At 33.3% G+C, this 15,952-nt stretch overlaps 1 protein-coding gene across 1 annotated transcript; it reads right to left on the minus strand.

Moving 5' to 3' along the window:
- Window positions 1–323: 323 nt before the first annotated feature.
- LOC148629548 (prostaglandin E2 receptor EP3 subtype-like) lies at window positions 324–8,235 on the minus strand. Its single transcript, XM_088553393.1, has 4 exons — window positions 7,936–8,235; window positions 6,024–7,049; window positions 1,358–2,157; window positions 324–803 (listed from the first exon to the last, which is right to left on the minus strand). Exons 2-4 carry the CDS (start codon window positions 6,852–6,854, stop codon window positions 773–775), a joined length of 1,662 nt encoding a protein of 553 aa, XP_088409519.1. The 5' UTR covers window positions 6,855–7,049; window positions 7,936–8,235; the 3' UTR covers window positions 324–772.
- Window positions 8,236–15,952: the final 7,717 nt, after the last annotated feature.

Genomic DNA, 15,952 nt, shown 5'->3' on the forward strand with positions numbered 1-15,952 from the left:
AAAGTGTCAATACTTTCAAATTTGCTTCAGTACTTCTCTAAGAATCAGGCAAAGTGTGTGTAAGGTGTGACACATTAAGAAAAAAGTAACGCAGAAATTTCATCAAGTATTTATACCTCATAACCTCCAGAAATAAGCATCAATCTAAAGTGTTTGTAAGCCTTTTTAAGATATTAATAGGTCAAGTTTAATTGAAAAATGTTTAAAAATTGCTGGGAAATTTTCCTGCACTTTTCCCCTCTAAATGCTTCAGGGTAAATTTTAAATAGCTTTCCGGTTGTTTTCTAGGTATACTGAATATATTTTAGGCAAAAATGAGCTAATTGAGATTTCTTTTTTTTAATAATCAACTTTGAAATATAAGTAATCAATACCGTCTTCATGTTTTTTTTTATTGACCAACATTAATTTGTTTTCTATCAAAACCCTATGTTCGTTTACGTACTCGTTTGTATTTCCAATGCCATAGTGATGTTGTATCAGGTTCCCATAATACTGCATAGGTTCTTATCTTGAATCACAAAGTCTGAAAAAAATACGTCATAGTCCGAATGCCTCCGCATATAAGCTACCCCCTGATCAGAGCTGCTCATTTAGTTTCATCATTTTCAATTGCTGTATAACTTCATTTTATGTTGATGATCATTGTAACAATAACATGACATTTTATTTGATAAAATACATATTAATTTTTAAAATCACATGAAATATCAAATTTGACATTATTATACGATAAAGCACGGTACAAACACAAATATAAGAATAACCAAAGCTATGTATACGACTTTGCTCTTTTCTTCCGCCTGAAAAAAGAAAACAAAAACAAATCTCATTGCTACATTTTGAACTAGAGTTACCGTTCTTTAAATGTTTATACGACTTGTCCACATCTATTCTGTATACTTTGGCAGTGCAAATTGGAGAAGTGGACATTGTAAATAAAAATCAAGTTATTCTCCACTCAATGAATGCAACCAGTTTGTTATTTTTTGCTAAAATAATATGTCTTTGTACGCGTAACCACATTCAGTAAAATAAAAAGTTTGCAAGATTGCAAGGCCTTGCGTAGAGATTGCTAACCATGGGAGGCAAACGTTTTGAAGAGCTCAGCTCACATGCATTTTGCTCGAATGTGGGAAGGTAAATTTGTATTTGGCTTTGAAGTAAGTATTGTCTGTTAGAAAAAAAACCCCAAAACATTTGCTCTTCAGACTGCAAGCACCGACTGTCTCGATTTTGTATATTATTTGGAAAATTTCAGGGACAGTATATCCGCCTTTGTGATTTTTCTACAAGGTTCCTTACTTATCGTTTTATAGACCGTCAGTAGAGACAATAAATTAAATAAATTACTCACAAAGAAAATCTGTTTTTGACTGGACTCGGTGTTTTGTCTGACAGTATCTTCTGACGGGTATTTTGTTGTTGCATCAATAAATCAGATGATAGTTCGGTCGACTTCGTTATAAATACTTCTGATTCAAGATGGTTGTCATCTGTTAAAGAATCTTCTGATTCAAAATCAGCTGCAGTTATACAATCTTCACACGACTTATTCTCGCTCTCAAGGTCTTTGGCATTGCAAGAATGTGGAATGAAAGCAACGCTTAAATAACCACCCTTGTTTCCTGAGGAGGATTTTGAGCTACTTGTACGTAGACTACCACACTGTCGACAAGGTTCTGCAGATTTAACATCTGTCACATCTAGTTGAGCCTCTTTCTGACTCTGACCTTGAGCGATATCGGGAATGTCAAGGGATAATTGTTGTGGTAATTGTTGTTTTTTACTTTCGTCAGATTTCGATTTTGATTTTGATTTTGATGAGCTTCTCTTATAGTGTACAACACACTGAGCGGATGGTGGGATATTTATCTGAACATGATATTGATAATGAGGTCCTCCAATGTGGCACTGTTTCCGGAAACAACGTAAATGATTTGCATGATTAATTTTATCATCCTCACAGTTACTTGACCTGGGAGACTTGACCGACCAACACCGACGTAGATAACTACAGAGTTTCCGGATGAACGACTTGCGGAGAAGTATGTACAACCATGGGTCGAGTGTCTGATTGAGACTAGCTAGTCTAATGGTAGTAAGGTCGGCAATAAAATTGCTCTTGCCAGTTGCCATAGTGACAATCATCTGAATCTGCAAGTAAAAGCCTTGTTTACAATCTTGTAATGCAACAATTTTTAAAAGTGAATTTAAACCACGCTAAGTGATCATCAAAATCGGATCCATGAATAAAAGATTAAAAAGAATACTTTTCTATCCATTATAATCACGGTTAATCAACGAGGTGATTGAACTTACCTGTAAAGCAAAGAATAAAGCATCAGTAAAAGGAAGATTGCAAAAAACATCGGATGATAAAAATCCTTCATGATATAGTTTATTTAACAGCCTGGAAATATAATAACGGTTTGTATTGGTGATCTTTAAATGTCAATTCATTTTCGTTAGAACAATTTTTGCTGCATTTTAAGTAATGTGCATCTTATACATGAAATTTAACATGGTTTCTTTTTTTTTTTAACCCAAATCAATCTATCTATGTAATTTCCTTTCTCATATTAACCTTCAGCTCGGGTATGTGAAAAATGTGAAAATTAAAATGTCGGTAACGAATATTCGGTAACATCAATATGTAGTCTTGGGTTTGTCTTGTGAATATTTAAGTGTCGTTGGATTCGACTTTGGTGTGCTCTTTTAATGCCCCTTTTAAAAACGTGACAATCTTTGACCAGTGGTCGCTTGTAGATATGAAAAAAGTGTTTCTTTATATAATTAATCCCAAGGCAAATGATCAATTTTCAATCATTATTTTAAGTTTATATCGATAAATAACTGAAACCTTGAGAGGCATGTAAAGCAAAGCGGAAACCTTAATCACAAACGAACCTCGAAAGTCATCCAGCCTCTTGTGTCATATAAAATAGAATTAAGTTACGGTCAAACGAAATGCTTATCCAGTTACTGGGTGATACAAATCCCAAAGCAAGAGTTCAGTGTTAGTTTATGCAGTATAGTATATCGCATTTGTACCGTGGCTATTTCGATACGTTTTTGAACATCGTTATTAGAAACCAATAGAATTGTAAAGTAGCAATATAATTGTTTCTGTCAACCAAAATCGCTCGACTTATTTACTCAGATTCACCACGGATTTTATTAAACCCGCGACAGTTACCCATATAGAATATCGGTATCATAAACCAACACAATTCAATTAGACAAATAGCATATTCCTGTTTTCTAGCGGTCATAAACCCTTGGTGTATTGTAATATCACAAATGAAATTATTAAACTAAAAGCACTTTTGGGTTGAATTAGAGCTTGAATAGCTGCTAGATTGTAAATAGAGGAATATGGACATTTTGATAAATGTTTTAAAATATCATAAACAGTTGCGAATAATATTGTTATTGACAACTACTGCTCTAGTGATAATGATAGTGGAGAAGATAAATAAAAAATCAGGGTTAATATAGAAAACACGTTAATCTTTGGTGAATCACGGGTAATTAAAGTCACACCGACATCCAAACTGTATAATCCTAGTGACAAGTATACCCTACGGTACCGAGGAACAGATGAAAAAAGAAAAAAACATCAGAAACTGGACAAACCAGACTCTATCAAAGTACTGGACGAGGTGCATCGGTAGAGGAAGCGGTCTCTGTTTTATTGTGACAGCAATCGAGCAGCTTATCGTATACTGGGTGGGCAAATTAAATACAACAATACCAATCATATATATTGCAAAAAAATCTCTGATTGCTTTCTTGAAGCTGCCTACTCTACCAATGCAAATGGCAAGGAAGAGTTGAAATAAATTTATCTTTATAATGGTGATGAGTACATAATATTAGTCACTAAGATTATGGTGGTTTTGGTAGATTTATATAACCTTCCTTTTATTTGAGAAATTTATAATTGTTCTAACAGAATATATATTTTAATTCTTCTAAGTTTGACCAACAGACATGCGACGTCCACTTAACTCGTAGTGTGTCTAGAAAATCAGACACGCTAATAAAAATGATCATATGATGTTCACAACTTTGTAGATGACGTTTACCCCACAGGTGCACCTGGTCCATGCTCTCAGTTTTTAGTGAAGTCCGAGTTGCTCATTTACTTTTGTTACCTTGTATGTATTATTTTAGTTACTTAATGTTTTTTGTTGTGTTTGTCTGTTCATTTTCCCCGGATTACATTCTTTTGATTTCCGCTAGAACCTTGGTTTCCTTGATTACTCTTTGTACACATAATTTACGACAATGGATGACAAATCTAAACATTAGTAATTTTAAGATACACCGGTTTTGTTTGTTTGATGAATCCATTCCTCACAAGTGCATTAGAAAATAATGCAACACAAGGTGAAGTGTTGTCTTACAATATTTGAAAGTAATTTATCAAAACTTAAGTGAAACACAACTGTTCATTCAACAGGTCTTAAAGACTTAACTATAACTGTATTAACGTTTCTATGAATTAAAACTACAATGCAAGTTTTATTAGTTTAATAAAGATATTGGAATGGACAGAAGAATAACGAAAAAGTAGTTCTGTAATCAGATTATATTCTGTGCTTTAAATTGGCTTCTTTTTCAAGATATTGTCGGGTGATGCAACTAAGTAGTTAGAAAAAGAGCAAATGATCGACGAAATGTATTTTGCCTTGTAGTGACCTCCTGAATGGTTTTGAATTTCCTTGGTGGTGAACCTAGCATTCGCCTGTATGTATATAACCATTGTTGAGACTCAAAATTTCTGTCAGATTATTGAGGAATACTTTAAGATATTTTCATGCTTAATTCAAATTTCGTTTTGCTTGTTTTCTGGGCTTGTTTTAAGCAAATAAATTTGTACTAACTAAACGCAAATTTATTTTGTCAAATTTGTCAAACAAACGCTTTATGCGACTTTATATGGCTGCAAATTTCCCGTCACACTACTGAGCAACAGAAATGATCGTGAACAGATGGATAACCGGTGTCAAAAATTGAAGTTTGAACGGACAGGAAGACTATAAAGATATACAATTACTATAAAAGTTGCAACTTTTACAATTACAAACAATTAAGGCACCGATGCCTGTCAAATTTAATAATAATGGCGTAATGCGTGATTGGTTTCAGAACATTTTTTTAGAAAATGGAAAATGCAGCAGTTTCAGTACTCACTTTATGCCATTAATGAAAAATACATCATCATAAATTGTTATGGGTCAACCAAAAGTAGACAATAAGAAACAAAATCATTATACAACATAATATTATTCACGATCCTTAAAATTCTCCACGTTAAAGTTGCAATGCCTACATTCGTTATCGATCTGTGTTCTAGAAAAGCATATGACGCTTAGTATTACCCTGCCGGTTCAACCTGCTGGGCCTAGTTGTTCTAAAGATCTGTACGCTGGATAAAGATTGTCCACTGGATCTATATGTACTAAGATATGTTGTTGATAAATATTTATTCAATGTTTTGAACCGGGCCCAGTTCACGATACATCCTCTTGCTTGACAGTGTAATGGGGTGCCAAATGCTCTAGTAGTAACAAGTCAGATTAGGAAGTTGGTGCTAAAATCAGTCAACAGTTTTGTCTTTTTCGGGGTACATATTAAACCGGTATCAGTTTTCATTAAAACGCAGATGCTTTCTTGGCCATATTTACAGAGAAGGTCAGTTCTAACCTCTCACAAAACTGTCCTAGAACTGTCTGAAAACAGTTCTATGACAGATTTAGAACAGTTTTAGGGCCAGCTCTTCTGACAGTTCTAGCTGTAGAGCCGACTCTACTAGTAGAACTGTTCTCGTAGAGCCAACATTGTTAGAACTATCTGAAGAGCTGGCTCTAGAACTGTCCTATGACACTTTGAACTGCCCTAGAGTCGGCTCTTCTGACAGTTCTAATGAGAGGTTAATACTGATCTTATCTGTTCATAGAATTAAATGTGGACAAGTACCAATTCAAACACTAAATACTAGCGCTAAAACTTACCATTAATGGAGCCCAACAAATTGCAAACACTGTAGTAATGACACACATCAAAACAATCATCTGTTTTTCAATATCTTTCTGTTTTCGGAATTTCTTCCGCGCTTTTGAAGTGTCATAATATATTGGTTCTAAATTACCCTGTTCTTTTAAAGTCACTTTCTTAAGATACCTAACGCGAATAAGAATAAACATGACGTATATGTTACATGATGACATCACTAGTATGACAGTCAAATTTACTGCGGAGTAAAAATATCCAAACGCGGAATGTACAGGATTGTTACCGTGGAAATCAAGGAAGCACCACGTGCATGGATATTGTATAACGTAACGTCCAAATCCAATCAGTGGAAGAGTTCCTATCATACACACTGTAATCCAAATTACCAGTAAAGCTATTCTGCCATATTTTTGTCGACAATACTGATTATGGAAAAATGGGTACCTTACGCCAAACAAACGTTCTATTGCCATTGCACAAACAATCAATGGTGTGGAAATTCCAAAACAAACCATACAAAATCCATTGAATTGACATAACGTCTTCCCACCTATCCATTCTCTGTTTTTTAAATATTCGATGACTGGAACCGGTGTAGTTAAAAGTATCCCTGACAAATCTGTCCACGCTAGACCGGCTACCAGTGTGTAGAATACACTCTGACTTTTATTTCGATGCAGCACGTATAATGCTGTTATATTACCGAGTACCCCAGCCAGAGCCATGGCAATCGGAGAGATTATAGTAGCACCGTCGTGCTCAGATCGGTCAGTAAGCGTCTCATTGTGAAATGTTTTATTGCAAAATTCAGGTATTTCAAAATCCTCCATTGTTAACAAGCACTTCTGCTTGCATTAAAACACTTTCCCTAAAATCCTTACTTTGTAGCAAAGATCAGTTATTGTTATGAGTTATCAGAATTATCTGATCGGAAGAGCCGGTAAGCATATAGTTTTAATGCCATGATCTCGTGTCGCTAGCCTTCCTGATGATCATCGATAACAAAACATATTGATATTGGTGATCTGCAATGAACAAATGCAATTTAATTATCTGCAATATTTACAACCTGGTATTGTCCATATATAGAATCAGTAATCCAATACTGTTCATAATTAAACCAGAAAAATATTCACATTTTAATCTGTTATTTTGATTTTATTTTAACTCAATTTCGTTTCCATTGCACAAACAAGTTCGTATAAACTATGACTTGTAGATAACAAACTACATTTTATAATCGCCCATCAACGTATCATTTACACTTCCTACAAGAGAATTTAGATTAAAACTTGCACAACGAAGAGGACAAGAAAGTACAATTATCACCAGAAAGTAATGGAACCATATGTCGTAGGTGTTTGGCATTGATCTTAATTGTCATCCCATTGGGAAAATAAACCATTGGAATAACCGGACTTATGCTGTGTAAGGTACTATATTTGTGTAACAGATAATTCTGTTTTCCCCATTGTCCCATTTTATCTACTAGTAGCTGCCAGGGGTTTATGAATTATTTAGTGAAATTTAATTACAAGTTCAAATCACCTTAATTACCAAGTCTCAATAGAGTTCATACAATTTTCTTGTTCAGATTGGTACATGTAATGTAAATAAAATGAATAAATAATGTCACTGGCATTGGCAATATAAATCTCGAAGCTTTTTGTCATTTATAGACAAAAGAAACAACCTAATATAGGTGTACCGCTTTCTTTCTTTCCAAAATGACAAATTAAAACATAGAGTGATTTATATGTCTCGAAAAAAATATCAATATAAAATCCTTAATGATCTGAAATATGAACCATGAGTGGGATTACTATAGATGCATTTATATAACACACGAATCTGCCGTGACAAAATAATAGTATTTGCGTAATTAAAAAAGTAAAATCGACAGCTGCTTACCTTTAATTTGTCAACACCAAAACGTTTAGTACATACAACTAACCAATTCCATAGTAATATAATATTTCGTTACAGTAATCCAAACAATCCAAACATTCATGATTGCAAATTTCTATTGAATACCAGACCAGTTAAAACTCTAATATACGAAAACATTAAATTAGACAAAAAACTGGTACCCTGACACAATAGAACGAATTAGAACTGACAATTGATGTATTATGTCATATAGCTTAAGTCAATACCGTCACTGTTCATCAACTACTGAGAAGTACCTGACCTGCTGGTAAACGTGAAGAAGTCAATGATTTACCTATTACATAACTTGGAGTAAAGAGTTCGTTATCAGTAATAAGTACCATGTTTTGATTGTTTAATTATCACTTCAAATTGTGAACAGCAGCAAAAAAGGTCAACTTGCAATAGTTTAATGTAAACACTTAACAATTTCAAAGGTACTTTTTCGATCGTTTTTGAGTAGTGTCAAAGAAGACTTATTTCTGTATCAAATTGGCTTTTGTCACCCAAACATCTATCATGTATCGGAAGTAAGAATTATAACACTCGACTTCCTCATATGCTCACGTTCGATTGTTTTTTTGTGCAACTGGATAATTTACTTTATGAGTTTAGATCACAATCTGGAAACATGTCTTGACTACGTTAACTAAGTTCATTGTTAAACACAGCATTAGCGTACTGCGTTCATTACGTTCGCTGATGATTAACTAACCACATCAAGAACTTTTATACGAAAAGGCGTTATTAACAAAGAAAATGAAAAAGTGACTGATTTTCAAAGAACTTGTTTGATTCTGTGTTGGACTTAACAAATCAAGCAATGGTGTATATTTTAAATCTACAAAAATATATAACAGTTTTCGGAAGGAAGTTCAAAACACTTTCTATTTTTATTTTATACATATAATATCCGTATATACTGGTTTAACCAAGCAGATATTGATGCACATTTATACAGGTTATCAAAGCGAAGGAGTCATATATGTACGACACAATTTGTGTACAACATTTTACACATTTTAAACAAATGCTTTATGATCAATCTTTATATACATACATAAATAAAAAAAATTATAATGGTTGATACTATGTTAATTTTTGTTATTTTAACAAATCTATTAAGGTTGTGGGTCGAAAGAGTCTAAACATATTTAAGTCTCACATGGAAAAAGCAACCAATTTTCCTTGTTGGCAGTATGCCCATTGTGCCTTTCTTGCAAACTTTTCTAAAATACAAAAAGTATCTAATCTCAAACTCGTCATCAATGCGCTATTTTGAGTCATAGGCTAGACAAAACAATGCAATCATCACCATCACCAATACCAAACAAGTTTTACAAAGCTGTTATTGTAACAAACGTAAAGACATTCAAGAAACAATGTAGCGATATAAAAATTACATCACTGGTAGATGAATATGTGGCTTTTGCATTCAGCTCCGTAGGGCTGTAAGTTTTCAGTATAGACTGTTTTGTCGTAGATTTTCATGAATGTATTACTGTATATGGACAATTTTTGGTTTTGTTAATCAACAACATTAACCATTAACTCGCAATTTAGATTAGGAAAACATTTCGTCTTTCGTTTTGTTGAGTGACTGACACTTTATCAACCTTTTATACTGTTTTCTAGTTAAATTTTGATAACGAAATCAAATTATAAGCAATGACTGTTGTATATTTTTTTCCGCTAGAGTCTTGGTTTACATGATTACACTTTCTTATTTCTGTCCATTTGAAATCAAGATCTTTCAATTATTTCCGGGATTTTTCAACACAATGGGCTGCATAAAATTGCCAACGGTAAAATTAGTAGTACAGAAGGTATTAACAATAAGTGAAAATAAAAGGAACTAAATACAATTCAAATTAAGTAAAATCCGCGAAGACACCACCTTTAAGCAAGTCTTGAACTTTGTGGCCTGGACGCATCGTGTTCAAAATAAACATATTACAAGTATTTAAAAAAAAATACAAAAAATTAGTTTGTTCACATTATGAAAATTCCCAACTGTAATCTGTTTGTCAGCAACAGAATATTTTCAAAAAAGATCTTGATATCTGAAATAAAACTTTTTTTTAAGAAGCGTTCAATACGTATTTTTATAACCTTGGTCCAGGCAATATTGGCATATTAGAAAGGCACAACAGTCGCTACTAACCCCTACATACCTTAACAAATGAGAAATACAAACACCATTTGTAGGGAAAGCTGTAATATTACTGCACAAGAAATGGAAATTGAAATTAAAAAAAAATTAAATCGCAACGTTTGTCGCACATTGTTGTACTGATATGAAAGATTCGAGGTGAAAGTAATAAAAATGACATGGAGGAAGCTGTGTCAGTGGTGTTCTTTTTCTAGTTATGGTGGATAAGCCATTCTCCAGTTAAAGATTATTAATGGAGAGAATATCGATATATGTGAAATTAAAGGAAATAGCTTCTTTAAACTTAACCTTTTTTCACGAGATTTTAAAGAAATTCCGATTCATGTGAATAAAGATACATATTGGCTAGGAGAGGGGTATAATTAGTGCCAATCGGAATGTCGATGATTTGTTGAAAAAAAACCCTCCAAAAATGACAAATATGTTGTTAAGGAGAAATTCTACCATACAGATTAACTGTTTTGTTGGAGGTTTTGTCCACACGGACAACAACATATTTCTCATGATCATCGACAACTTTGACTACTGATCTAAGTTTGGTTTAAATAATAATAAAAACAAATAAATAAATAAATTGTGATTACGTAACGCTCATTCCTACTAAACAGTTTATTCTCTACAACAAATCGTCGAAGTTGGTCGTGAAATGTGGTTCCAGAGCAACTTCATTGTATTTCTGAAAAATACATCTGTCGTTATAACATCACATTACATACACATTAAACAGATCATTAGGTTACGAATTTAAGTCATCCATTCTTTTGTATTTGTAGTTTCTCAGCATGTTTTTGTTGTAATAACCTATTTTTTGCAACCTTCATTCATCAGATTGCAGCCTACAGTATAACTATATCGGAAATTTAAAGTACGCATCAAATGCATCGTTTATGGAAATTTATGGTTTCATTTCGTATTAATTGCTGTTAAAAGTATCTTATCACGTCTGTAACGAAAATCTATCACGCGAGTTAATTAACCTTGACCATAAACAATCTAATTATCTGAAAGCAGGAAATGCAACTAGTTTTTCTACGGAATTCGCCTAAAATCATTTCAGTTTTCATCGAATGACTTCAGCTTCATAAAATTTATTTCCAGGAAAATTTCATTCATTGAGCACAGAGGACGTCACATTCTTTGTCATGCCTTGAACATGTCTACTGAGAAGTGTTCTATTTATGTTTGGATTATGGTTAGTACTTTAGATACACTGTGGTTCCAAAAGTGAAAAGGATTTCCATCAAGGTTAACATCTATCAGAGCAAGTTAATTTTAATTTTTCTGTTAATTAATGTCTTTATGAGAAGAATTTTGTGCCAAAACATCTACGATAGGGCCACAAATCATAAATTGCATTTACCCCTTTGCGCCACCTTTCTTTGTAAAAGGGAATAGAAATATAGAAATTAGATAATCGTATGTAATATATATATATACGAAAGGTACCTAGACCATGTGCTTAGGTATCGGTTCCATCAAGTGCTTGCAGAATCACAAATCTCAGAAACACCACCTATGTTGATATACATAAATCAAACACACACTTTGCTTAATTTTAAGTGTACACGACAATAATGTTCTTATGTCTCCGAATTATGAATATCCAGTTGTCCCTCGTTCTCAATCATGGTCTTCTTGCTTTTACTATCAAAGTAATTTCATAAGAGTGATACAGCGATCGCCACATGCTCGGGAAATGTATTACATTATTTTAACCATCTTTATCGCGCCTTTTTAGGGGTTTTGTATAAGTAAAAAAATCATAAACTTTCCGATCTTAAGTAACTGTTGTAAATTTTTCCTGTCTCACGTATTTCCTGTCTTCTTGTGGACACAATTTTTCGTCAACTATTTTGACTGAAGTAAGAAATTTGTTTTGACATAACATATTAAACTATTTCACAGATGTTTATCAGTCTTAGGTAAAAGCTGTATTGTAAAGGTTATAACGCAGTAAAGATCGTATATAAAAGTAATGATTTTGCATTTTCATTCGACATGCGATTAAAACTTTTCTCGGAGACTACCACATGTCTTTAAACGCATGAGGGTGATTTCTTCTTTATTTCAAACCTTTAAACCCCACCGTCGCACCTAAGTTTTGCCGCTGGACTTTAATGGAGTTCGGTTACTGTTTTCTGAAATTATCTTTTCTTTTTTTTTTTAATTTTCTGTTTTGTTTTGTCTCTGGTTACTTCGAATTGTGATTTTTATTTTGAGAGAGTCAACCAACCGATCGACCGAACAAGCAAACAAACATATGATGTTGAGCGAAGACAATTCTTGTCTTGTTATGGAGATGGGCACAAGACGATGATAAAAAAAAAAAAAAAACTCGCCACCATTATGGCCACCAATACAATGTATTAGCAATAGACTCTTTTTTTGAAAATGACACGTAATTACGAAATAATTATTAATTAATTTCCTTGAAATATGATTTTATAGTTTGCAAGTTTCCACCTAAAATACCCAAAAAAGTACGAGAGATATATTGAACTACTGTTAATCATTATCACGAATATACCACTAGCTAAAAAAATGTATTGATTGAGTAAGTTTTGTTATAATTATAAACCATTTTACATGTTTGACGTAACTTGACTTTTTTCGATGTAAGGCACTTTTCATTAGATCAACATTGATAAAATCTGTAATACGCAGCACATGTATCATGTAATATAATAAAAAGATTTGGTGGTGGCTGCAGTAAATATATACATTAATATTTCCGTGCTTTGTCGATTGTAATCAATGTACTGTTACTTTAAACAACGTGACAAAGATATTCCTGTTTAATACAAGTAATTTTATTTACTACTGTTTAAAGCGATTCTGACTCGACGTGGTCAGTTTTTTTTAATCATTTTCATTTAACTCCAAAAGTAGATGTTAAACATACTTTATTTTCATTAATTATTTTATACATCTTCATTGTATGTACATAGACGAACAAATTAACGAAACATAGTTAATTGTTAAATCAAGAAATGCAGGATTTGAGAACATAATGCAAGGACAACGACTAGACAAGGAAAATTGACACATAAGACAAAGAACAAAACTTGATATACTAAAAAAAACACGTACAAAAATCAAAAGTAAACGAGCAATCCGGACTCCACTAAAAACTGGGCACATAGACCAGGTGCACCGGTAGAGTAATTGACTTCAGCTAAAAATTAAGTTTACGATGGTATAACTTTGCTTTTTTTTCAAGTATCAATACAATTAAGCCCGTTTCAGTATCAGTGACCTGAGTTTTAAATCTATATTTCTCTACAAAATAACCTGCCATTTGTAGTTTTTTAAAAAATATATAGTGTTTGTACTTACTACTTATAATAAATACAAAAACCTGTTGTTGGTCATGAAATACATATTTCACGTCTTGCATTGCAGCAGCAAACCTCTGCTATACAAAACTAAAAAAAAAGGAGTTGTATGCCAGTGATCATCACAAAATATATTGAATACATTACAACAGAACTATTTACCAATGTCAGTTATAAAGACAATCTATCTGAATTAACAACAAATATTATGATCAACGAGGGACATTATCAAGCAAATCTTTGGACATGACAATGATAAGAACCGAAAATCGATTCGGACTATACAAAAATATAACACGATACTTCCTTGCCTCGATCATTGAGTCTATACAACTCTATTGAATACTGTCAAAGCTGTTGTGGCGCACACCTACATTTGGTCAAATTAGTCTTATTGTAATATATTGATTTGACCATTGCATTAGACTGGCTTGTCATTTCAAGATGATAATTATAGTTTTTGGACATTTTTTGTGTAAAATGTCCAAACCATATACCAGTCCTTATTGTGCTGGAAATCCCTAATACCCGACACGCGCATGCGGCGAGTCCAATACGTGTTTTAAGTATAAGATGGACTACTCCAGTATTTCTGTATTTGATAATAGCCTATTATTTATATGCTATCATAAACTGTATCACAAACTATTTATTAAACAACATTCATTGCAAATATTAGCCGTTTATCATATTTACGGAATGCAAGCCATTTTAGCAAGTTTTTCAAAGGGACATTACCCACCAACACCCGACAACCTGGTTGGCGGTTTCATTGGAGTAAGGGAAAACAGTAAACATCTTTCTTGGAAACTTAAACTATTTTCATTTCGGTAAGTACCTGAATTACTTGAAATTAATGATTTAAAAGTATCCAAGTACTTACCAAGGCTTTAATATTTTGAATATTTGGAGTCTGCTACTACCCATTGCTCCAATTTAACAGTAAACCAGTCTGTCGGATGACAACTTTGTAGAAAATTACTCCCCTTTGCTTAAAATAATAAAAAAACGAAGCCAAAGACGGTAATAATGAAAAAGGACTATTGCCCTTAAATCTATCAATGAACAGTAGTTAAAGTCGCCTTGACGTTATGAATGATTCGATTTTCGAGCGTCCAATGACGTCATGTATGACCATCTTTTCGAGCGTCCAATCCACAATTGAACGTAAATAACTGAAGTAATGTCCGATATGAAACTTCCGGTTCTACAGTAACACAATAATACAGGAAGGATATCAATATACAGAATCTATTTTGAAAGGTGAGACAGAATTACGGGGCGCCGAATGTGACATGATCTTTTTGTATTCAAAATCAATTTTGTGTCACAAAAAACAATTTTGCGAGACAAAAGTCTATTTTGTGTCCAAAATTCAATTTTGTGAGACAAATTTCAATTTTGTGTCACAAAAGTAAAAGTTACAGACCACCAATTCAACCAATGAGCATTCGGAACGTACGCAAAAATAGTCCTACGCAGAAATTACCCCTGTTCCTCATAGTGCTGTGAAAAAAGTTCTCATCTTATTTAAAAAATTTAAACAGTTTCTGAAAGGAAAAACATTTCTGTACATTTTATAGGTGCATTTTGCTTCTTGTGATGTGAAGCCTAATCTCCATAATGATTTTTAAATATACCCCTATCTTGTGAAAACACTGGGATTTCCCATGCTATTTATAGACCCTTCACTTCCGGTACCAGTACTGCACTGCAAGTCTGCTAACCCCACATGCCATTCTGAGGATTGTGAGCTGACATATGTAGAATCATGCTGATATATAGTCCTCTGCAGGTTAAAGTTAAGGTAAAGTCCAGAGAAGCCATTGAATATTGTGAAATTAGCATAGAAGCCTATGGGAAGTGGAATTAGTGGTTTTTAGCCTAAATTGTGTATGCAAATTAGTTTACAGAATCCTTTGGATATGCAAATGAATTCAAAATGAGCAGCATCATGTACACGTGTATAACAAACTTAAAGCATTCACTGCAATACAGTGGATACGGTACGAATGTACACGGTGCAATAAAGCACATGTAAGTGAAAGAAATATCAGATATCGTAATCGTATAACCCACCATGTCACTTAATCTTGAATCTAAAGATAGATCATTTGAACATTTGTTGGGGAAACGAAAGTTAGACGCGTACTATGTTGGTTTTTCATCTCGCCCGACCTGTTCCACTCAACCGAATTTCTTGTGTCATACATCAATAGAATCGGAAAGAAAATCGAAATCTATCTGTATCTGGCAAAAAATCGTGAGGGATAGTGGAACAAAATAATCTTTCGCCGACTTTGACAGATTAACAAATTTCCCCGCACAACATATTTCTTATATTATTTTCTTGGCTAATCTGACGATCCATTTCTCTTTAAAGCAAAATTTGGGACACATACATTAATATAAATGATCTTGTCAAATTTTAACAGATTTGGTTGCGATCAAGAGGTCGGGCAAAAGCATTTTATAGTTGAGTTGAAAGATG

This window comes from Perna viridis, chromosome 1, assembly GCF_037379345.1.
Source record: "Perna viridis isolate PV_CMFRI_1.1 ecotype Kerala chromosome 1, ASM3737934v1, whole genome shotgun sequence".
Taxonomy (NCBI): domain Eukaryota; kingdom Metazoa; phylum Mollusca; class Bivalvia; order Mytilida; family Mytilidae; genus Perna; species Perna viridis.

What these genes read in the sequence shown, in the direction of transcription:
- LOC148629548 (XM_088553393.1), bottom strand. Translation starts at nt 6,854, where the DNA reads ATGGAGGATTTTGAAATACCTGAATTTTGCAATAAAACATTTCACAAT. An exon ending in TTTGTTGGGCTCCATTAATG is followed by an intron (nt 2,158 to 6,023) that starts GTAAGTTTTAGC and finishes TTTTACTTGCAG; the next exon opens with ATTCAGATGATTGTCACTAT. An exon ending in GTCAAAAACAGATTTTCTTT is followed by an intron (nt 804 to 1,357) that starts GTGAGTAATTTA and finishes TTCTTTTTTCAG; the next exon opens with GCGGAAGAAAAGAGCAAAGT.